General features: G+C 40.9%; 1 protein-coding gene across 6 annotated transcripts in view; it reads left to right on the forward strand.

The window, feature by feature from the left end:
- Positions 1-24004, forward strand: part of DOCK3 (dedicator of cytokinesis 3) — a 384123-nt gene that overhangs the window by 305464 nt on the left and 54655 nt on the right. For 5 of the 6 annotated variants that reach the window (XM_059939761.1, XM_059939763.1, XM_059939762.1 and 2 more), the window contains 7 exons: positions 317-417; positions 4343-4424; positions 8876-9046; positions 12179-12371; positions 15338-15465; positions 17866-17970; positions 20023-20121. In XM_059939761.1, coding sequence (XP_059795744.1) covers positions 317-417; positions 4343-4424; positions 8876-9046; positions 12179-12371; positions 15338-15465; positions 17866-17970; positions 20023-20121 — 879 coding nt within the window. The remainder of the gene's footprint in view (positions 1-316; positions 418-4342; positions 4425-8875; positions 9047-12178; positions 12372-15337; positions 15466-17865; positions 17971-20022; positions 20122-24004) is intronic. The other variant, XM_059939765.1, reaches the window with a different exon arrangement.

A 24004-nucleotide genomic window follows, 5' to 3' on the forward strand; every position in this document is an offset into this window, starting at 1 on the left:
ACTTAGTGTTTATGACACCTACACAGGTATTTTGATTCCCCAGGTCCATATTGAACCACCTAGCATTCGTGAAGAGAGAAGATCAAAGTAACACTGGCATTGACAGATGAGTCCCAAGTTTGGAATAGGAGGCCAAGGATGTTAGGAATAGAACAAACATGACAGAAATACAGACACAGAATGGAAATCCTACATTCACTGGGAACACTGGAGAAAACACTAGCAGTTTGCCATTCCTTGAAGAATCAAGAGTTGTTTTCTGCTGGGGTTAGGTTTGAGGCCTCCAATGAATTCTGCTACCCTCCATCTCTCCCAGGTATTCATCATCAACCTGCTCCGAGACATCAAATATTTCCACTTCCGACCTGTAATGGACACATACATCCAGAAGCACTTTGCTGGAGCCCTGGCATACAAGTAAGTTGCATTTGGCACCATCATTAGGACTTGTGTTTGACTAGAAAGACGGGCTTTTAAAAAGTTCAGTGGCAACCAACATTCGTTCAGCAGACCTTTTTTTTTTAAACTTCATTTACTTATTTTTTAACCCTGGTAAAATACACATAGCATAAAACGTATCATCTTAACCAATTTTTTTTTTAATAAGGGTAACCTCTCTTTTTTTTTTTAAAGAATCAATTTTATTTATTTATTTATTTTTGGTTTCATTGGGTCTTCATTGCTGCACGTGGGCTTTCTGTAGTTGTGGCGAGCGGGGGCTACTCTCCGTGGCGGTGTGCGGGCTTCTCATTGCGGTGGCTTCTCTTGTTGCGAAGCACAGGCTCTAGGCATGCAGGCTCAGTAGCTGTGGCACACGGGCTTAGTTGCTCTGCAGCATGTGGGATCTTCCCAGACCAGGGGTCGAACCTGTGTCCCCTGCATTGGCAGGCGGATTCTTAACCACTGGGCCACCAGGGAAGTCCCTTAACCATTTTTAAGTGTACAGCTCAGTGGCATTAAGTATATCTACATTTTTGTACAACCATCACCACCATTCATCTCCAGAACTGTTTTCATCTTGCAAAACTGAAGCTCTGTACCCATTAACCAATAACTTCCCATTCCCCCCACCACCACCCAGCCCTCGTGTAATCACCATTATAGTTTTTGTCTATGGATTTGCTAATCTAGGACCTCATATAAATTGAATCATACAATATTTGTCTCCTTGTGACTGGCTTATTTCACTTACCATAATGTCCTCAGTGTTCATCCATGTCATAGCATGTGTCAGAATTTCCTTCCTTTCATTCTAAATAATGTTTATTATTTATATATTATAATATATATATATAAATATATATATATTTATAATGAAACCACATACAGTGGTATGTATATACCACATTTTGTTTATCCATTCATCTGTTGATGAATGCTTGGCTGTATTTATCCACCTTTCAGCTATTGTGAATAATGCTACTATGAACATGGGCATACAAATATCTCTTAGAGACCCTGCTTTCAAGTCTTTTGGGTATATACCCAGAAATGGAATGGGTAGATCATATGATAATCCTATTTTTAATTTTTTGAGGAACCACTATACTATTTTCCACAGCAGCTGCACCATTTTACATTCCCACCGATAATGCACAAGTGTTCTAGTATCTCCACATTCTCGCCAATACTTGTTACTTTCTGGTTTTTTCGGTTTTTTTTTTTTTTTTTTTTTTTTGTAGTAGCCTTTCTAATGGATATGAGATGGTATCTTGTGGTTTTGATTTGCATTTCCCTAATGATTAGTGATGCTGAGCATCTCTTCATGTGCTTATTGACCATTTATATATCTTCTTTGGAGAAAAATCTATAAGTCCTTTGCCTATTTTTGAATCAGGTTGTTTGGTTGTTTGTTGCTGAGCCGTAATTTTGGATATTAACCCATTTTCAGGGATATGATTTGCAAATATTTTCTCCCATTGCCTTTTTAATCTGTTGATTGTGTCTTTTGATGCACAGAAGTCTTCAATTTTGATATAGTTTAATTTATCTAATTTTTCTTTCATTGCCTATGTTTTGATGTCTTATCCAAGAAATGATTGCTTAATCCAATGTTGTGAAACTTTTCTCCTATGTTTTTGTATAAGAGTTTTATAGTTTTAGCTCTTATGTTTAGGTATTTGATTAATTTTGAATTAATTTTTGTTTATTGTGCAACATAAGAGTCCAATTTTATTCTTTTGTGTGTGGATATTTAGTTTTCCCAATACAAGTTGTAGAAAAAGAATATCCTTTTCCCATTTAATGATGAAAATCATTTGACTGTATACATGAGGGTTTATTTCTGGGCGGTTTTATTCTATTGATGTATGTATCTGTCTTTATGCCAGTACCACCCTGTTTTGACTAGTCTTTATAATCAAAGTTAAAGTTACTCTTTGTAGCTTTGTAGGACGTTTGAAATCAGGAAGTGTGCATCCTCTAACTTTGTTCTTCTTTTTCAAGATTGTTTTGGCTCTTTGGGGTCCCTAGAGATTCCATATGAACTTTAGGATGGAGTTTTCTGTTTCTGCAAAAAATGTCATTGGGATTTTGATAGAGATTGCATTGAATTTGTAGATCACTTTGGATAGTGTTGACATCTTAACCAAATTAAGTCTCCCAATCCATGAACGTGGATGTCTTTCTGTTTATTATTACCTTCTTTAATTTTTTTTTTTCAGCAACATTTTGTTGTTTTCAAAGTATAAGTCTTTCACCCCCTTGGGTAACTTTATTCCTAAGTAGTTTATTCTTTTTTGATGCTACTGTAAATGGATTGTTTTCTTAATTTTCTTTTTTGATTGTTCGTTGTTAGTATATAGAAAAGCAAATGATTTATATATGTTGATTTTGTTGCAGTGTTGCTGAATTCATTTATTAGTTCTAACAGGGTTTTTTGTGGATTCTTTAGATTTTTCTACATACAAGATCATGTTAGCTACAAACAAAGATAATTTTACTTCTTCCTTTCCAATTTGGATGCCTTTTATTGCTTTTTCTTGCCCAGTTGCTCTTTCACTACTAATACATTGAATAGAAGTAGCAAAAGCAGGCATCCTTGCCTTGTTTCTGATCTTAGAGGAACACATTTCAGTCTTTTACCATTGAGTATGATGTTAGATGTTAGCTTTCCGCTGATGTTTTAAACTAGAGTTTATTACATAGTTGTCATACTTTTCCTTCTAAGAAATGATGGCAGAGCTGCTAAAAATATGTCTTGCTTTTTCAGTGAGAAACATGTGAATAGCTAACTATAGTACTGACAAATAAATATCAAAGAAAAGAAAAAGATAGTCAATAAAAGAGATAATATGAATAATAAACATGGGAAACACTCACAGGTTATCTAAAACCATTAAAGCAATTTTTAAAGTCACCATATTATTCTATGGAATGAGCACAAGTTTTTTTTTTAATATTTATTTATTTATTTGGTTGCATCAGGTCTTAGTTGCAGCAGGCGGGCTCCTTAGTTGCGGCATGTAGACTCCTTAGTTGTGGCATGCACATGGGATCTAGTTCCCTGACCAGGGATCGAACCTGGGCCCTGCATTGGGAGTGCGGAGTCTTATCCACTGCGCCACTAGGGTAGTCCCAGCACAAGCTTAGCAAACAAAACCGAAGGGTTCTGAGGCTGTGGAATCACTGGAACTCTGACACTTTGATGTCACTTTGGAGAGCAGGCACTGTGCTATATATTTTACATGTGTCATCTCATTAGAATTCACAGTTTGAGATGTACTGTTGTTTCCTCTATATTTTAAATGAAAAGAATGAGGACAGAGGATCCAAATAACTTGCCCAAGGATGCAAAGCTAGAAACTGATAGGCCTAAGATGCGAACTGTTATCTGACGAGGGCCTGCACTCTTGCCCTGGGTACTCTTTTGCCATGTAAACGTGAAGGCCTTCTGACCCTGTAATCCCATTCCACTCAGATGACTTGGTCCTAAGGAAATAAGATCATTGGGATGGCAAGGAGGGGCACACCGGACTATACACCTTTATTCAGAGTCTGTTGTATGTTCTGGAGACTTAGCAGTTTTAAACAAAACAAAACAAAACACACATCCAGTCCCAGACTTCGGGAAAACTTTCTTGTAATCAGAAAAAATGTGTGTCAGGGAAAGTGGGAAAGAATGATTATAATTGCTGATTGAAATGTGGCAACTCTTTTTGGACAGGGAGTGTTGTCTGGTCTTGGATAATCTAAAGATTCCACAGCTGTATTGGATCCATCACTCCATTCTGGCTCATTAGCAGTATATTATTTCCTATATGGCTAATTCAGGACTGCAAATATTTTAGGCTGCATTGCTTTTGGATTAAAGTGGGGTTTCTGGAACTGTTCTTTTTCCTAGGGAGCTAATCCGCTGTTTGAAGTGGTACATGGACTGCTCAGCAGAACTGATTCGGCAGGACCACATTCAGGAAGCCATGAGGGTAATGTACTGAGCTTGCTATACAAAAAGGGCCCACCCCTGCAGAACTTTGCAAGTAGCCTCAATGGAGTAGTGTGCGGGACAAGTGTAGACAGCCAGTACACTGCTCTGCTTTCAGGAAAGACTGCCTTGATCCACATAACTGCCCTTTCCTCACTTTGATTTTGCCCTAAAAGGTCTTTATTCCTCATAATTTTATCTTAAAGCAGGAGGGAGGGATGATGTGCATGTGGCTCTGAGCCATCCTCCCTGCTTGGTTTTTACCAACAATGTCAGTCTTTGCTTCTACTGGCTAAAATATCATATCTCCTTCTAAGCCAGTGTTGGTGGCAACATTGATTAGAAATAAGATCTTCCAATACTTTTCCCTTCTTCAGTAGTTACTAAACATTGTTTTTTATAACTGTTTTAAGTTAAAAGAGCTGAGTGGATTCACTGTATGCAGATATGTTGAGAAGAAGATAATCTAAAAACCGTGACCAGGCAGCCCTTTGCATTGCTGGACAGCTCCACTTTACAGGGGACTGTCCTCATTGTTAGTTAACTATACTTTCTGGTAACTTCTTTTCATGGCTACTGCTTCTACTCTAGAGAACAGCCTATGAGAATGTTGATCCCTCTTTTGCTCAGCAGTTCTCCGTATAGCTATTTGAAGAAAACTGTCGTATCCTCTGAGAACTCATTTAAAGCAAGTTCATGCTTGCTTGCTTGCTTGCTTGCTTTTTTGTCCGTCTTTTCTTGTTCTTGAGTTACTCTCTTTTTTTAGTTGCTTTTTAACCATGTCTTTCCCATCCTTTCTAGTTAGTAATAAAAGAAGAATGGCAGCAAAGTAGTTCTGCTTTCTCTCTGTCCTCTTTTAATATCCCATCATCTGCTCTAAGTACTTCTGGGCCTATGATTTTGTTATTCTTGTCCACGTGGTAACAGGTGAAACAGATGTTCCCCCAAGCATCATCAGGTTAAAGAGGCAAAATCAAATCATAAATCCATATTTTCCCTGCCTCTTCTTTGCACATTGTGTAAAAATGTAAGGCCACAAGTCTCACTTCTGTCTTTCTTCACGCAATACATGTCAGCTGAGCAATCAGCATGTCATGGGTGCTAAGATGCAAAGAGTAAGACTGACCTCTCCCCTTGAAGAACACATCCCCTGTGTCCTAAGGGGAATCAGGCTCAAACACAAGTGTGGAGCAGGGTTCTGAGTGTAATGTGAGGGCAAGCACTGGGTTCTGTTCTTCTCAACCCCAGCGCCTGTGAAGTGCCCTGCATAGTATTTGAGGGGATACAAGTTGAGTTAAATGCAAAAGATTCTATGTGAGTTCATAAATTAATTGCTTAAGGTTACTGGAGATGCTATCTCGGAAGTTTTCTCCTAAGAGTCATTCATTCAACCATGCATTCAGTTAGTATTGCTTGATACCTGCCATATGTCAGACACTGTGTTAACCACTGCGGATTCAGCAGGAACCCAAGTAGAAAGGCTAGGCCTTCATAGCACTTCCATTCAAGTGGGGAAAAGACAGATAGTAAACATGTCAAACAGATAAATACACAAAGTAAGTGAGAAAAGAAAATTGATGATGCTATGAGGGAAATAAACAGGATCTTGGGATGGAATGGCTGGAGAGGAGGGTTTACTTCAGATCAAGAGTTTAGGGAAAGCTTCTCTGACGAGGTGACCTGAGCTGAAATCAGTGTTAAGAACTGGGGGACACACATTTCAGACTGAGGAAACAGCATGTTTAAAAGCCTGGATGGGAAAGAGCTGGAGTTTTCAAGCAACCATAAAGTGGCTGATGTGACAAAAGCAGAAGCTTTCAAATATTAGGTTGGATGTGAGAAGTGGCAGAAAGGAAGACCTGAGGCTGGTTCCAGGGGTCTGGCTAGATGAGCTGGGTCGATGGCAGGGTCACCTATGGAGGTAGAAAACTCCTGGAGAATATCAGGTTTGGGTGGGGAAAAGGAAGAGTTCCATTGTGGGGGAGCACTTTTCAGGGGGTACTTTCATACTTGTTCTTACCTTTCAAATGTATTTGAGTGGCATCTGATACTAATGCATCTAGCCCAACAGTTTTATCAGGCCATTTCCACTTCTTCATCAAATTTCAGTTTACAAGTCCTCTTGACCAAATGTGTAAGTCTCTATCTGATCCTAATTTCATCCTTATTCACAGAATGCGTATGCTTCTGACCTGGCATTTCTTATTCTGGTATCATAATCTGTGGACCAGGAAACCTCCTCTTCTTTATTGCTCTTGATTCAATACATCTTGCTACTTGTACATCATCTCTTCCTTTCCCTTTCAGAGTCATGACCTTCCAAAGTTATGCCACTAAAGAAGATGAAAATAAAGAGTCCTTTGTTTTCTTACTTGGTTACATTATTCCTGTGTGAATGACTTACGAGGGGCTATCCTTGGTGGGTCTGAGGATGGCTTTTGGCAGGGCGTTCCAAAAAGGCAGCATACTTTTCACTGCTGAGCTGCATCAGGTTCTTACCAGGGAGCCAGGAAAGAGAAAGCACAATGATCTCCTTAGTGACAGAAAGGTTGTAATAACTTTTAGGATCTCTTTTCCTTTCAGGTTTATTAACTTAAGTAGAAAAAGACAGAGAAGCTGCTTCATCCATAGTTAAGTGTTCCATTGTCTCCACACCGGGTTGGGAACACCTGTAAACTTCAAACAACTTCCACAGGATCCACCCTCACCTTTTATCCCACTCTTCTGCTCTCCTCTCTTTACCCAGTTGCATCTGTCACAGGTGGCCAGCTTCACCTGGTCCTGGCCATCAGCTGGTGCTGATGGTAAAAATCAAGAGGAGTAGGGAAAGGGGAAGTCAGGTAATGATGGATGACTGGAAGTGAGCTTGTTTTCCTTGCCCTCATCCAGGTGTTCACAGGCTGTCTTCGATGACAGCCTTGTACTCCTCTGCAGAGTGTTTTATATTTTAGAACTTAATGGAGGAACTGATCTCTCATACCCAGGAAGTGCAAGCGACTTTGCTGTCTGGTTCTGCCTCTCACTCTGAAACTAGTGGATGTTTTAAGCCACTCAGTACATCTCTTGTGGTAGTTGTTTCAAACTGAAAAAAAAAAACAAAAAAAACCACTTTCCTTTATAAATTTAGCAGAGACTTTCCAGGTTCTTTACAGACCAGGCATTAAATTTCCAGGTTATTTGTAGACCAGGCATTAAAAGGCTACTGAAACAGAGACTGTAGCATTTATGGAGATGAGGCCAAACACTGTAATTTATTCTACAGAATCCTCTGGTTCAGGCCTTGGAACACACATTTTTCTGAACTAGCCATTTTCCAGTGCCAACTGAGTTTAGTGTGGGACACATAAACACACACACACACACAAAGTTTTGCTTTGCTAAACCTGACAGATGAATAGATCATGAAAGTAGCTTGGGAATTGTTTCCTGTTATATAGTTCAAGTAACTGAGCTCCATATTTCATCCTTGGATAAGTTTCTCCTCAGTTTTCAATGTCTCTGCCTTTCCAGTGTCTGGGAAATCGTTAGCCTTTCTTTGATTAGAAAGTATAGTCTTGGATCTTGAATTCTCTTAAAAGAGAATTATTCAGCTCATAAGCATGGACCAAGCTGCAGGGACTCCTCAGAAACAGATTCTGCTCCCAAAACATGTTATGGGAGCTTTGTCTTCTGTATTGTTCATGAACTATTGATGGCAGGTGTCCTGGTCTGGAAGAGGATGGAAAATGGGTGGGTTAGGTCCACCAGCTCCTGTGCAACTAGCGGCAAGCTCTTCAGACTTGACCCCTGGTGAGAAGGCTGGCACGTGTCAGGGGCCAGCTGTTTCTCGAAGATGCAGAAGACTCCTTAAAGGACTCTTCCTTCTTGGAATAAATTTAAGAGAGGTTCTTATATCATTACCTTTGTAGCCTTTTATTTCCAGACCTGAGAAAAATGAGAGAAATTTAATTTTCTTTTGATCCTATATGGTCTTGAATTCAACTGCTTCCATAATAGTCTGTGGTTATACACGTCCATAACCACATGAAATAATTTGATGATTCTCTCAGTACATAGACAGTTGCTGCTCAGTGACCATTGGAGTTTTGAGAAAAGGTTTAGTTCACTACTAAATATAAAGTAGATAACTAATAATAACCTGCTATATAGCACAGGGAATTCTACTGAATACTCTGTAATGACCTGTACAGGAAAAGAATCTAAAACAGAGTGGATATATGTATATGTATAACTGATTCACTTTGCTGTACAGCAGAAACTAACACAACATTGTAAATCAACTCTACTCCAATAAAAAATTTTTAAAAATTAAACTGCTTGTCTCCATAGTTGGAATTGTCCACCTCCCAATTTTGGTGTATAATTTTCTGGTACTCCACCCTTCATTCCCTCATATGTTAGCTTCTGGACATCTTTAACACCTCTCTATCCCTTTTTCTCCTACACCTCCAGGCCTTGGAGTACCTTTTCAAGTTTATTGTGCAGTCAAGGATCCTGTACTCACGTGCCACCTGTGGGATGGAAGAGGAGCAATTCCGGTCCAGCATCCAAGAACTTTTCCAGTCCATCCGGTTTGTGCTCAGTTTGGACAGCAGAAACTCAGAAACACTCCTTTTCACTCAGGTCTGTGAGCTACAGGAAAGTTTTGCTGCTGGATTCTTGTCTGTCTTAGCAGGTGGTTTCTTTGTCCTCTGGCTTCCAGAGTCAAAGAAGCCCTGCCAAGCTCCTGTGTTTTGGGTAAGGGGTGAGTTATAAGGAAATACCTAATAGAATAAAATGCTGCTTTTACTTCAAAGCCAGCTATGCCCCAGCTTCCAAATATAAGACAGCCCAGTGGCTTTATGGTGGAGAAGAAGCACAACTTTGCCCTCTTTAGACCAAATTTATTTAGCTACCATGCTATTAGTTGTTCATGAACATCTTATTTATAGAGGATATTCAGAATGTATAGAGAATTTTATTTCCTAGCCACTGTATTAATTTTAAAAACCTCAGGTTAGTATTGGTCCATCCTAGCAGTTAAGAATGAAATAGGTTGAAAAACAGCAGAAATAACTAGAAAACTTTGGCTAAGAATTAGGATTAGATTCTATTGGAAATACCAGTGTGGGAAGGAAGTTGCTTCCTTGTATTAAAAATGTCTGGCCAGCTAATCAGTTACCTTTTACATGCAACCTTACCCTAGAAGGGATCCCGGATATTGTTCATTACCCCAGTCACAAAGGGGTTATTTTTGCTTATAAATAAATGTCAGAATTTTATCTAATAAATTTCACTTCTTTGATTTTTTTGAAGCCAATTATTACATCAAAACCTATGAGCAAAGACCAGACAGCCTTTCTCATGTCCATTCATTCAGTCACTGCCAGGTCTGTCAGTGCAAATATATGTTTAAATATCTCGTTTAAGATTAGAATAGTCTGCTTTTTTTGTTTTCCACTTGCTTCTATGTTGCCCCTTGGCCCAGAGAACAGGTGAGCAACTGGATGATAGCCTCTATTAAAGAGTGGAATACATCAAGGTCACCAGGTATCTCTATAAGAAAGGCTCCTTCCATGGTCTCCCCTCCTGAACACCCCAAGCCAGTCATCTTTCTCCTTCCTTCCTCTCCCCCAGCCTATCTGTTCCTGCCAACCAGGGCCCAGGACACCTACTCCTCCCTCAGCCTGTGGAGATATGGGGAGCTAGCAGAGCAAGCCAGATACGCTTTCTGAGAACTCAGGAATGCCCTGTACTCAATGGCATGTTCCTATCACATCAGGATAAATAGCTTAGTTGTAGTCTTATCTTAGACCTGAGTCAGAATCAGACCTGCTTCTTTGGTGCCAGGCTCATGTTTCACAGTTTCAGAACTTTCAGCAAGTATGCTATTCAGTCAGACTTTATATCTTTGATTCTGACCACTAGGAGATGTTATGGTGCAAGTGTCCTTCTGTTCCGATGCCATAAGTATAGGAAATTTCACCATTTAAGAGAGCAAATCAGCTACTGTTTGTTGTTGATTATGAAATACCTGCTTTTCTGGGAATTCCCTAGCAGTCCAGTGGTTAGGACTCGGCACTTTCACTGCCATGGCCCCATGAAACCGATGATGAAGCATCAGTTTCATCAGCCATCATGCAAGATGCCAGTGGCCCTTCAAATGCAGAGTTTTTGGTAAACTCTGTTAGAGAATGCAGCCAGAACCTAGGCCTACAATCCCTGGTTGGGGAACTAAGATCCTGCAAGCCACACAGCGCAGCCAAAAGGAAAGGAAAAAAAAAGGAAATACCTGCTTTTCCCCCTTTGTCTTTTGTATCTAGTTGCTTATGATGATAGTTTTTGTGCTGGTTCTAATTACTGCAAAATGATTTCCTTGATATCCCAGGGAGTTATAAATCTGCAGATAGAATTCATAAAAGTTCAGTCCTTGGTCCTGGCCTGAACATAGACTGCAGTATGACAGACCCATTTCCCCATGTGATAAATTTTCACTCACTCTAGGCCAGTGTCTTATTGCCTGTTGAAGCAATCAGGAAAAACAGCTCCCCACCCTGCCCCCCAAACTGCCACTTAGAAAGAGCGCACTCTCACCTCATCTCAAGGTGACACTCCATTTCCCTTTGTAAATCTCGGCTTAATAGTGTAAGAGGACTGAGAAGTACGAAGAGCCTCCTTCATGCTGCTTCCATTTAGACAAGAGAAATGAACAAGAGCCAGCATTTACTGAAGGTCTATTGTGTGCCAGGCAGTCTACTGGAAATTAATTTTATGCACCTAAACTTTTTCCTCATACCAATACGAGGAGAAAAGTAATAGCATCATCCCCATTTTACAGATGAGAAAAGTGAGGATTACGTAGTAACTCACCCAAGGTTATGTGGCAGATAAGTAGTAACGCTGGGATTTAAACTCATGTCTGTCCAATTCCAAAACTCATTCTCTTGCTCCTAAACTATTCTGCCTCCCAAAGGCTCAGATTGTTCTCAAGAGGTTACCGTATGGGTCTGCCAGAGCTAAGATCCTAGGAGAGAATTCTCCAAACACACACATACTCCACTTGTCCAGGCCATCTAGGTCTCTGAACTCTACGCCAACATTATCAGCAGTCCTCAAGAGTTCATGGCTGACTAAATCCACACATTCTCCATCCTTTTGGATTTACACTTGAAACTGCCAGGCATCACATGTGAAGGAAATAACCTACAAAGTCTTTAGATTTCATGGTTTCAAATAAATGACACTATTCTGGGGAAATGGTCCAGTTTTCAGAGCTGGATTGCTGGCTGCAGGACTGTGAATGGAGTTCACCTAGTGCTGCTTGATGGTGCTCAGTTATCTTTGCCTACGTTCTTTGAGAGCTTCCTGGCTTGAATTTGGGACTGAAACTGGAAAGTCGAGAGCTTGATCATAGAGACAGACAAAAAAGTTAAATCCATTTTATGAGCAAAAACAGCTATGGATGTTAAGCCCTAGAGTTAATTTGTCTATATATTCCCTTCTCTTGCCAGCAAATGCCTTGGCAAGTTCTGAAAGCTTCAAGCGGCCTGGGCCCCAGTAAATTCTCTTGTTTTGGTTTCCTTTTTGGTTCTCCCTGCTCCATGCCCTAAGAGTGCTGCAGGGATGGGGTGGAGTCCAAGGCCAGGGAGGAGCCCATTCGAGGCAGGGGTGCTGCAATGACTTCTCAACCTCTCACCACCATGTATCATTGTCTAAGCATGCAAGATAGGTGCATACCTAACTCTGAGCTAACCAGAGCTTCACTTGCTTCTGCAGGCTGCACTTCTCAATTCCTTCCCAACGATCTTTGACGAGCTGCTGCAAATGTTCACTGTGCAGGAGGTAGCAGAGTTTGTGAGAGGGACTCTGGGGAGCATGCCCAGCACTGTGCACATTGGGCAGTCGATGGATGTGGTCAAGCTGCAGTCCATTGCCAGAACTGTGGATAGCCGCCTATTTTCTTTCTCAGGTAAATCAAGTTGGGATGAGAGTCAGACTCACCTTCCTTCCTTATCAGGGTGTTGGCCAAGTGGGAAGCAAAGCATCAGTTTCATCAGCCATCATGCAAGATGCCAGTGGCCCTTCAAATGCAGAGTTTTTGGTAAACTCTGTTAGAGAATGCAGCCAGAACCCTAGGCCTACTGCCTTACTCACAATTTATTCCTAGGGACCCATATGGGGTGGCGTGCCTCCAGGCCCACAAGTCTAGCCAACTGCCAAGAATGGGGCCTGCCATAGCCCCAGCAGGATGAAAAAGCAGAAGGAAAGGAGGGGGAACAAGAGAGAAAGGTCTAGCCCAAGGGGATAGGATAAGTCAAGGAAATAAAAGAGACCCTGAAAGGGGGGCGCTGAGGACCCACTATACTTTCTTGTTTCCTTTCCTCACCAGTCAGATAGATTCCTTTTCCTCTCTCTGAAGGAGCTTCTAAAGATTAGACAAAGTGATGGACAGGGATCCCTCCACACTCCAAAAGAGGTCAGGACAGCCTAACAAATACCGTCAGCAGGCCAGACTGTCTTTCAGACGGAACCCCCGGATTCATACCTGAAACCACATTGAATGTGATCAAATACTCAATAGTCAGATGTTAAGATCAATGTGAGCCTGATCCTTTAAGCAGAATATCACTATTGTGGAATAAATTTCTAGGGCACAGGAATAAATCTGAAATGCTAGTAAAGCAATTATTATTAGAATTTTTATAATTAGAATTTTTTGGTAGTAAAATATTTTAAGTTTGACTTTTAAAGTATAAGAACAATAATTTCTCAGCCCAGAGCTACACACATTTGCAGTACTAAATAAATACTCTCTTTAACTTAACTCTACCTGTGTAAAGTATTGCTGATGGTAAAGCTGCCACCAAGAAATTCAGCTTTTCTCCACCTATAACTTTTTATGGTAAACACTTTTCTCTTCATCAGTTCTTGGATTGAAGATAAAATCAATGGTTTGGACATACTTTCACTGAAGCCACTGCATACACTCAAGCTTTGAGCACTGCCTAAAGCAGATGCTTTCTGGATATATGGGAAGGCGGACAGCAGACTGCCCCCATTGACATAGTTATTTCTAACACTTTTGCATGTACTTGCTGCTTCCCATAATCACTTAAGAAAAATTATTCTTATGTGGCTGGAACTATGTAATTGGATATTGAGATAATAAGCCACCACCAAATTTTCACTTGCATCTCACTTTCATTGAATGCCTGAGTTGAAGCATCTTCCCTGAAGCAGGAAGGCTTTTACCAGTGGTGTCATTAACCAACACATATTCTCAGAGCGTATCAGTTTGTTTTCTTCATCAGCAGACTCCAATAACAAACTACTATTTTGTCTGCAGGCAGCTGTTGGTTGTTACAAATCTTGCTCTGTTGGTATTTTGGTCTACAAAATACAGTATGAACTTCTCTTTTATCCAAGTATCCTTTTAAACATAGAATAGCTGTCATTCCATTTTATTTGAACATATTCTAAGTGTTTGACAAGGCAGTCCCCAAAACTTCTTGTATGTTATGTAGTTTGTCTTTTGCTGAAAAAGATTTTCATTCTGAATTTCATCTGGAATACTTAATTATGGTCAAATATGAATAATAAATCCCAAATGCCTTGGCTTGTTTGTGTTACTGGTAGTCGGACTGAATCATGCTGGCCAGGTATGGTGGTACTTTTATCACACAGTCATTGACCACATTGGAGTGCAAGATACCAGAAACATGTTCACACTTGTATTTCACCTTCTCACCACACCTGTGAAGTCATAGATGGGGGAAATTAAGCCCACAGGAGGAGTCAACCTGCCTAAAATCTTAGAGTGAATTAATAAAAGAGCTTGATTTAGGATTTAGCCTTCTTGAATTCGGAGTTCTAAATATAGTCACCCCCTGATGAAAATATTATTCAGGTAGCACTGAAGAGAAAAGAAAAGAAAAACATTTTAATGTATGCAGTAGGATTGACAATGAGGTTTAGCTGATTATCGCAGGCTTATGACAAGATAAAAGTCCTGCTTCTATTCCTTTCATTGCTGTGGATACATGTAGCGTCCCACAAGCCTGAGGGGAAAAGGAGGCAGGCCCGATGGCTGACGCAAAGTGCGTAACTTACGGGGGTGGAAGTGCCAGGCCGCCATCCAGGGCATTGTGAAGAGGGACCATTTATAATCCATACCAAGTCTGTAAGTTCAATCAGTGTAGTTCAGGGCTTCCCTGGTGATGCAGTGGTTAAGAATCCGCCCGCCAATGCAGGGGACACGGGTTCAAGCCCTGGTCCAGAAAGATCCCACATGCCGCGGAGCAACTAAGCCCGTGCGCCACAACTACTGAGCCTGCACTCTAGAGCCCGCGAGCCACAACTACTGAGCCCACGTGCCACAGCTACTGAAGCCTGTGTGCCTAGACCCCATGCTCTGCAACAAGAGAAGCCACCACAATGAGAAGCCCGCGCACCACAATGAAGAGTAGCCTCTGCTCGTTGCAACTAGAGAAAGCCCGCACGCAGTGACGAAGACCCAACACAGCCAAAAATAAATAAATTTATTTATTTAAAAAAAAAAATCAGTGTAGTTCATAGAACTGTGTCATTTAAATGGGGTTTTCACTGTAATCTGTGCTTTTAATTTGGAGTCTAGTCAGTAAAGAGATTTTATTTGGAAGCAGTCTCCTAACATTATCCTGAATAACATGCCCTAGATATTTAAGCCTGAAATGAGAAAGAAGGAAAGAGAGAGAGAAAGATAATGCTGTGCAATGTCTTAAAATGTCCAGGAAGTGGGCTCTTAGGCCCACATAAGGGAAGGGGGTGATTTCCAGCTTGGCTGCAGTCTCAGCCCCACCTACTTTGAGACCAGCTGCATCCCACATTGCCACTTGCTTCCAAAGGTAGCTGGTTCTCCTCTGAAGGGCTTCTTCACCTTTGTGTTTTCTCTCTCAGAATCCCGCCGCATCCTGCTTCCTGTGGTTCTCCATCACATTCACCTTCACCTGAGACAGCAGAAAGAGCTGCTAATCTGCTCAGGGATTCTTGGCAGCATCTTCTCCATCGTCAAGACCAGCTCTCTGGTAGTGGCCCTAGACCCGCTCCACTCCCCACCCTAAGCTCTGTCCCTCTCTTGTGTTACTTTAGCCAGAGGCAGACCAACAAAGATCACTCTGTACACTTCCCAGTCAGAGAAGCTTTCATCAGTGATGGGGGTTCCCAAGTGAATGGAGGCCTCCCTATGTGTGCCCAGCAGGCTTCTCAACACAACAGTCTTGCTATGTTAAAAAATTGTACTGCCATAAATACACCCAGAAACATAAGTTGTCTGTAGTACCAAAAAGCCCAATCCTGTGCATGCTCTATTTCTGTCAAAAGGTATTACTTCTGTATTCCTGGGAGTGTTCTAAGGATACTCAGGCACAAGCACAGGGAGGCAGGCCCAGGCTGAGAGGCAGCTTGCTCATTCAGACTTTTCTGGCAGCTTCCTGGCAGCTTGATTCCACCCACATGGCATTCCTATACCATGCCAGATGAGAGCAGGGTGTACGAGAGATAAATGTTGTCCACAAGAGTTCTGAGCCTCATGGGATGGTAGAATTGTACTTTAGGGGTCAGGTTTCAACTAGTAGTGCTTTTGCCTATTTTCTTTCTTCTTTATTTTTATTTTTTAGAAGAGATCTGTGGTAGGAGGGAAGGGAGGTAGGAAAGGAGGGAAAACATGTATCAGGCATGAATAAGGGTAGGAATTTATTTTAATTATATTTATTTTATATATTTATGATAATGGAAGAAATGCATATTTCTTTTAGAAAATTTGGAAACTATAGGAAAATATAAAGAAATTTAAAACAAGAATGAGTTTTTAATTACGCCATCTTATTAAGTTGAGATAAGGTTTTTGGAGAATAAAATTTCAAGTGCATTTAAAATGAATGCCAGTAGCCAAGTGATAGGAACATACGAGGTTAGGTTATCCAGGAAGATAGAGCAGGAGAGGTGCTGAAAAGAAAGAGTGTGCTTGGTTTGAACAGGATACAAGGACTCAATAGGGGGCTCTGGTATCCAGACTTAAAGTACCATCTGGTGGTGGCGGCCCAGCTTGGCAGAGTGACTGTGATGGTTGTAGTGGCCCTTTTGTTTGATCTTGGCTCCAGGCAAGGCCTGGCAGCTCTCTTTCCCATCAGGCCTCAGAGAAGCAGCACCAGGCACGTAAGGTGTACTGGTAACCCAGGGTCAGACTTGGGATGGGAGGCTTACTGCTAAAGGAAAGAGAGAAATTGAACGGAAAAAGAAAGGGTAGGGGAGGAATGGCAGAGGAATGGGAACAGGTAAAAACCTGAAGGAGATGATCTGGTTGTGTTTGTGGGGCTAGAGAGTCAAGTGCAATTAGTTGCTTACAACTACTCAAAGAGCCATCACAGGTTTTAAGAGTGTTATGATCAGTTCAGCAAATGAGAAAGAAGACTTTGGTCCCAAGAGCTGCTCAAATTTTTCACGTGGAATGGGGCTCAGTGTAACTATATTGAATGGATGGAGGGTGGGTGAAATTTAAGTTCCATGAAAGCAGAGATATTACCTTTCTTGTTCACTTCTGTATACTCAGTTCTCAAACAGTGACTGGCACATGGTAAATACTTACTCAATGGTGGGTTGATGGATGGATGGACATTTGGACCAGTAATAATATAAAGAGACTGGAGAAGAGGCAATGGGAATCTCTTTGTGAGATAATGAAAATCAAGTTACAGGGTTTGAGATTGCATGTGAGAGGTCTATAAAAAGATAGCACAGACTCTGCCTAAATTCAGAACCTGGTGACTGGGAAGCAGCCCTTAGTGAGGAGACGTGCTCCGTTGTTTTTGTGAGGCTGCCTGAAAGAGACGCACTGAGACCAGAGTCCTTCTGGTGGACCAGGGAACGTGAGCAAGAATGCCAAGGAGCTAGAAGTGGCATATCTGGGCAGCAGTCAGGCCTGGCAAAAATTGAGGTCACTCAAGGAGAAAATGGTTCTCAGAAAGACTGAGATACTTCTGTGTGCATTAGCAATAGTAAAGGTGCTGCCACCACACCCCGTGGTGTGAATTCTTTACCATTTTCTCAAAATGTTAGTCAGCAGTGCTGTGCTTCCTCCTGACTTTTCTAAGAAAATCAAAGAAAACATTTAACTTAGAACCTTCACTTCTGCCCTGTATATTGAAATTAATATATTTGTCTGAGGTTCACAACTGTGGGTGTCAGGGTGGTGCTACATTAGGGTAAGGCCCCAGCCACCAAACCAACGCAGCAGCAGCAGGTGTGCCTCACCTCCTTTCAGAGCCATTGTTCCAGGTTCCTTGACACTGCATACCAGTGTGGCCAGGAGCTCAGTGTTGAGAATTAAGTCAGAAGACCACTCCTGATGTGGCTGACTTAGTAAGTACTGCCAGCTGCACGTCAGCAGGTCTGGCACTAATGGTGTGCTCTCTCGCTGCTCACTCCAGGAGGCAGATGTCATGGAGGAGGTAGAAATGATGGTGGAGAGCCTCTTGGACGTGCTCTTACAGACTCTGCTCACCATCATGAGCAAATCGCACGCTCAGGAGGCGGTAAGAGGGCAGCGGTGCCCGCAGTGCACAGCGGAGATCACTGTTAGTAACTAACATTCAGGTTTTCTTGCTTTCTTTTCTAACCTGGGGTTCCTCCACACCAAACCTCATCTCACCATCACACCACCTTCATCTCAGCTTCCCTTCCTGCCTGGTTGTCAGCATGCTGCCCTTTTTCCTTCTCGAGTCGGACTCCATCTCCACTCTGAACGCTCTAGGTGCATACTCACAGGAGTCTACTTCGGGGCAGAGCCAGTGATGCTTCCTGTCCTGTTTTCCTGCACACCACCTCCATTGGCCTTTGCATTTGAGCCAAGTCATTTTCTATAATGTGGAATAAAGCAAAGACATAGTAAGAGGTTGAAGGTGAAAAATATAGACTATTCCTTCTAGGAGCAGGCTCTTATAAATGATGTGCATGACAGTTATTTTCTCACAATTTGCTTGTACCTACAAATTAGTTGCTTTTGTCCATAGTGTTTGTATCTAAATGTCTAGCATCAGGAGAAATGTGATGAGGTAGAATTGGGCTGGCATTACTGAACAATGATATCCTATGATCGAATTAGAAGAGAAACAGACTGGGAAAGCTTCTCAGGTGTGGCAAAGAGACACCCCCCAGAACCCCCACCCCTATACAGAGTGGACTTCTTAGCCCTGATGTTGGAACATGATAAACAGATTGCTTGGAATCTTCTAGTTGGCAGGTGGAAGACTACAATGATCCCTTTGTAGAAAACCTTCTATGGGAGCAAGCCAAGCTCCAGCATGTTAGGGAGAGCAAAGAGCAGACGTGAGTTCTGGAGCATTGGGCTTGGAAAGAATATCTGCTCTCTTAGGAACCCCTATTCAGGACACCCTCACTGTAGGTAAAAACATATGCACCCTGGCATGTCCTGGCAGCCCATCCTTCTAACCAGCAATGACACAGTGCTGGCTGTGGGCCAGATCCTGCATTATGCACTCTACAAATATTAACTCATTAGCAATACTAAAGAAGTGATCTATTTTATATGGATTTAATGAAGATGATAGCAACAATTTATTGAGCACGGCTTTATGTAGTGAACTGTTTACTTAAATGCTTTATGTACATTAATGCATCTGATTCTCACAACAAATCTATAAATTATGGCTTATGTCCATTTTTTTCAGATAAAACTGAGGTTCATGTACCTGTATATATTTTAAATACATGTATGTATAATAATTTCATGAGTCTAAAAAGGATCTGAGAGACTAAAAAACTGTTGTCAAATTCCCATGAGTTTAAAAACATTTGAAAACTGCCCAAATGAAGTAATTTTTCCTCCATCCCTTCTAAGGAGGCAACCTTGTAAGAGGAAGCCATGCTCAGCTGCCCCGTGCCAAAAATTTCCATGAGATGAGTCTTTGGAGTCCTTAAGGTGGGGTTTTCATCCATGTACCCCAGTTGGAACTTGAAATTTTAAAGACTCATTTTTTTATCTTTAAATGTTTACTTAAAGCCATTAGCTCATCTACTCATAAAGGTCCGTTTTGACTCTTCTGCTTTCCAGAGAGTTATGTTGATCTACTGTGTTCCATCTGCCTGGTCCAGTAATCACATGTAAGCTCTGGGAGGTCCCCAAGGAGATCCTTGTAGAAGGGCTTCTCCAGCCCAGCAGGATAGGCAGAGCCCAGATTCTGTCCAGAGAAGGCTGAGAGCCCTGTTCCCAGTAGCCCCTCCAGACTTCAGTATGGTACCCTGGCAACATATAATGACAAAGCACTATGAAGCCAAAACTTTCCTAGGAAAAAGCTAGACTATCTGTCTTACTTGGCAGTACTTCTTTGTTATAGGTTAAGGTTTTTCAATTAGCCCCATGCTGCAGAGGTCTTATTAAAACTCCCAACCCCTCAGGCCCCCCTTAGCTGAAAAGAAAATTCATATTCAGGGCCAGAGTTGTCACCTTCCCTTTCATGATCATTGGGGCCATCTCAGACCCTTCCTTCTCTCCTTGCCCTCTGTGGATTGGGGGAACACAGCTCTTGTCATTGGCTTTGCTAAGTGTTTTTTGGGTTGGTCCCCAGGGCGAGTATGTGTCCTGCCTTCTCTCATTGCTCCGCCAGATGTGTGACACCCATTACCAGCACCTCCTGGACAACTTCCAGAGCAAAGATGAGCTCAAGGTAGGCAGAAAAACATTGACCTTTCACCTGGGAAAGGAAGCATGCAACTAAGACTACCCAGGAGTCTTTCCCCTGCCAGAGGGTGAGTGCAAGTGGCCAGTGTTGCCAAGGGTATAAGATGTACCAGCCTCACTTTACAGCTGACTGCATGGCTTCCAGAAGCTGAAAGCCAGCAATATTCCCACAGATCCAGACCCCAGTAACATTGGCAAGTTTTCCCTGACTGATAGCAGCCCTGTGACCATGTGCCTCTATGAGAGGCTACTCTGGGCCACACTGGTTGTCAGCAAACCAGGACTCTTCCCTTTCTTATGAACTCAACAGATGATTTGTAGATTGCTCATGAAACAGGCTTCACAAGACCTATCAATGTTCCAGCTGTCTTTTTGCAGAGAGTGATAATCTGATCCATAATTCATATGGAAATGTGAGGAACTCAGAATAGCCAAATGGTCTTGAAAAAGAAAACAAAATTGGAGGATTCACACTTCCCAGTTTCAAAACTTACAACAAAATAACAGTAATCAAGATTGGTACTGACCTAAAGTTAGACAGATAAATCAATGGAATTGGATTGAGAGTCCAGAAATAAACCTTTATATTTACAGTCAATTGATATTCAATAATGGTGCCAAGACAGTTTCAATGAGGAAAGAAGAGTCTTTTCAACAAATTGTGCTGGGACAACTTGATATCTACATGCAGAAGAATGAAATTGTACCCCTACTTCACACCATATAAAAAATTAACTCAGAAGGGATCGTAGACCTATTTGTAAAAGCTAAACTGTAAAACTCTTAGAAGGAAACATAGGAGTATATCTTTAAATCCTTAGGTTTAGCTGTGGTTTCTGAGATTTGATGCCAAAAGTAGGAACAACAAAAGATAAAATAGATAAGTTAGACTTTACCAAAATTAAAAACTTTTCTATTTCAAAGGACACCATCAAGAAAGTTAAAGACAACCCACAGAATGAAAGAAAATATTGGCAAAGCATGAATCTAATAAAGGACTTGTATTATTATAGAAAGAACTATTACAACTCAACAATAAAAAGACAAATAACCCAATTTAATAATGAGCAAAGGATTTTAATAGACATGTCCCCAAAGAAGATATGTAAATAGTCAGTACACAGTTGAAAAGATGCTCAACATCATTAGTCATTAGGGAAATGCAGATCAAAACCACAGTAAGATACTGCTTCACTTTCAAAGTGGATATAATTAAAAAGACAAGTATTGGTATTAATTCTAACTTAAACATTTGGTAGAATTCACCAGTGAAGCCGTCTGGTCCTGTGCTTTTCTTTGTGTGAAGCTTTTCAATTATTAATTTGATCTCTTCATTTATGATAGGTCTACTCAGATTTTCTGTTTCTTCTTTAAATGAATTTTAGTAGTTTGTATCTTTCTAAAAATTTGTCCATTTCATCTAGATTATATAATTTGTTGGCATGCATTTGGTCCATAGTAGTCCCTTATAAACCTTTCTAGTTCTGTAACATTAGTAATGATATCCCTTCTTTCATCCCTAATTTTTATTTATTTATTTATTATTTATTTATTTATTTTTAATTAATTAATTTATTGGCTGCATTGGGTCTTCATTGCTGCAAGCAGGCTTTTTCTAGTTGTGGCGAGCAGGGGCTACATTGTGGTGCGCAGGCTTCTCATTGCAGTGGCTTCTCTTCGTTGCAGAGCATGGGCTCTAGGCGCGCAGGCTTCAGTAATTGCAACATGCAGGCTCAGTAGTTGTGGTTTGCGGGCTCTAGAGTGCAGGTTCAGTAGTTGTGGTGCATAGGCTTAGTTGCTCCGCAGCATGTGGGATCTTCCCGGACCAGGGCTCGAACCCATGTCCCCTGCATTGGCAGGTGGATTCTTAACCACTGCGCCACCAGGGAAGTCCTATCCTTAATTTTAGTAATTTGAGTCTTCTCTCTCCTTTTTTTTCTTGGTCAGACTAGCTAAAAGTTTGTCAATTTTGTTATCTTTTCAAAGAACCAACTTTTGGTTTCATTTTCTCCTCTATTTTCCTCTTCTCTATTTCATTTACTTCTGCTCTAATTTTTATTATTCCCTTCCTTCTGCTTACTTTAGTTTGCTCTTCTTTTTCTAGTTTCTTAAGGTGTAATGTAGGTTATTTATTTGGGATCTTTCTTCTTTTTAATATAGGCACTACAGCTATAATCTTTAGCTTCATCCCTTAAGTTTTGATTTGATATGTTTTCCCTTTTATTCATGTCAAAGCTGTTCCTGATTTCCTTGTGGTTTCTTCTTTGATGCATTGGTTATTTGGGAGTGTACTGTTTAATTCCACATTTAAAAAAATTTTCCTAAATTTCCTTCTTGATTCCTTCTTTCCTTATTGATTTCTAACTCCCTTTCATGATGGTTGGAGAGCATGCTGTGTGTGATTTCAGTTCTTTTAAATTTACTGAGGCTTTCTTTATGGCCTAACATGGTCTACCCTAAAGAAGAGAATGCACATATCCTTCTGTGTGCATTTGAGAAGAATGTGTGTATTCTGCTATTGTTGGATGGAGTGTTGTATAGATGTCAGTTAGGTCTAGTTAGTATATAGTATTGTTCAAGATTTCTCTTTAAATATTTATTTATTTATTTGGTTACGTCAGGTCTTAGTTGTGACACGCAGGATCTTAGTTGCAGCATGCAGGATCTTTCATTGCAGCATGCGGACTTCTCTATAGTTGCGATGCATGGGCTCTAGAGCATGTGGTCTCAGTAGTTGCAGCACACGGGCTCTCTAGTTGTGGCACACGGACTCCAGAGCACACGGGCTCAGTAGTTGCAGCGCGCGGGCTTTCTAGTTGTGGTGCGTGGGCTCTAGAGCATGTGGGCTTAGTTGCCCCGTGGCATGTGAGATCTTAGTTCCCTGACCAGGGATTAAACTCACATCCCCTGCATTGGAAGGCAGATTCTTAACCACTGGACCACCAGGGAAGTCCCATTCAAGATTTCTTTTTCCTTGCTGATCTTCTATTTAGTTGTTCTATACATTATTGAAAATGGTACATTAAAGTCTCCAACTGTCATTGTTGAATTGTCTGTTTTTCCTTTCAGTTTTGTTAGGTTTTGCTTCCTGTATTTTGAGGCTCTCTTTTAAGTGCATTTATATTTATAATTATGTCTTCCATACCAACTGACTCCTTTATCACTATAAAATGTTCTTTTTAATCTCTATTAACAATTTTTGTTAAAGTCTATATTGTTTGATGTTAACATAGCCACACCAGTTTTCTTTTGGGTACTATTTTCATTGTATGTATTTGTCTATCCTTTTACATTCAATATATTTGTGTCTTTGAATCTAAAGTATTTATGTATCTTGTAGATAACATACAATTGGATCATGTTTATTTTTTAATCCATTCTTCCTGTCTCTGCCTTTTGATTGGAATGCTTAACCCATTTACATTTGTTGTAATTACCAATAAGAGGATTTACACCTGCCATTTTGCTATTTGTTTTATATCTATCTTATGTATGTTTCCATAATTTCCTGTTTCATTTCACATCTTATAATTTCTTTGTTGAAAACTGGACAATTTAAATAATGTAGCAAGTCTGGAAATCAGATTCCCTTCCCCCTGCCCACATCCCCAGGGTTTGTTGTTGTTTCACTTTTGTTGCTGATATTTGTTTGTTTAGTGACTTTCCTGGACTAATTCTTTAATGTCTGCATTTTTTGTTGTGTGCAGCCCCTGAAGTTTTCATTCAGTTAGCATAATGATTAGCTTAATAACTAGACAGAGATTTCCTTAAACACTTTAAATCAATGAGTCTTCCACTTTGCTAAGTGTCTCTGTGTGGGGTTGGGGCTCACCTTCAGTGCTTCAGCAGTTTACTTTGCTGCCTTAGCC

This window comes from Balaenoptera ricei, chromosome 11 (genome assembly GCF_028023285.1).
Source record: "Balaenoptera ricei isolate mBalRic1 chromosome 11, mBalRic1.hap2, whole genome shotgun sequence".
In the NCBI taxonomy this organism is placed as follows: Eukaryota; Metazoa; Chordata; class Mammalia; order Artiodactyla; family Balaenopteridae; genus Balaenoptera; species Balaenoptera ricei.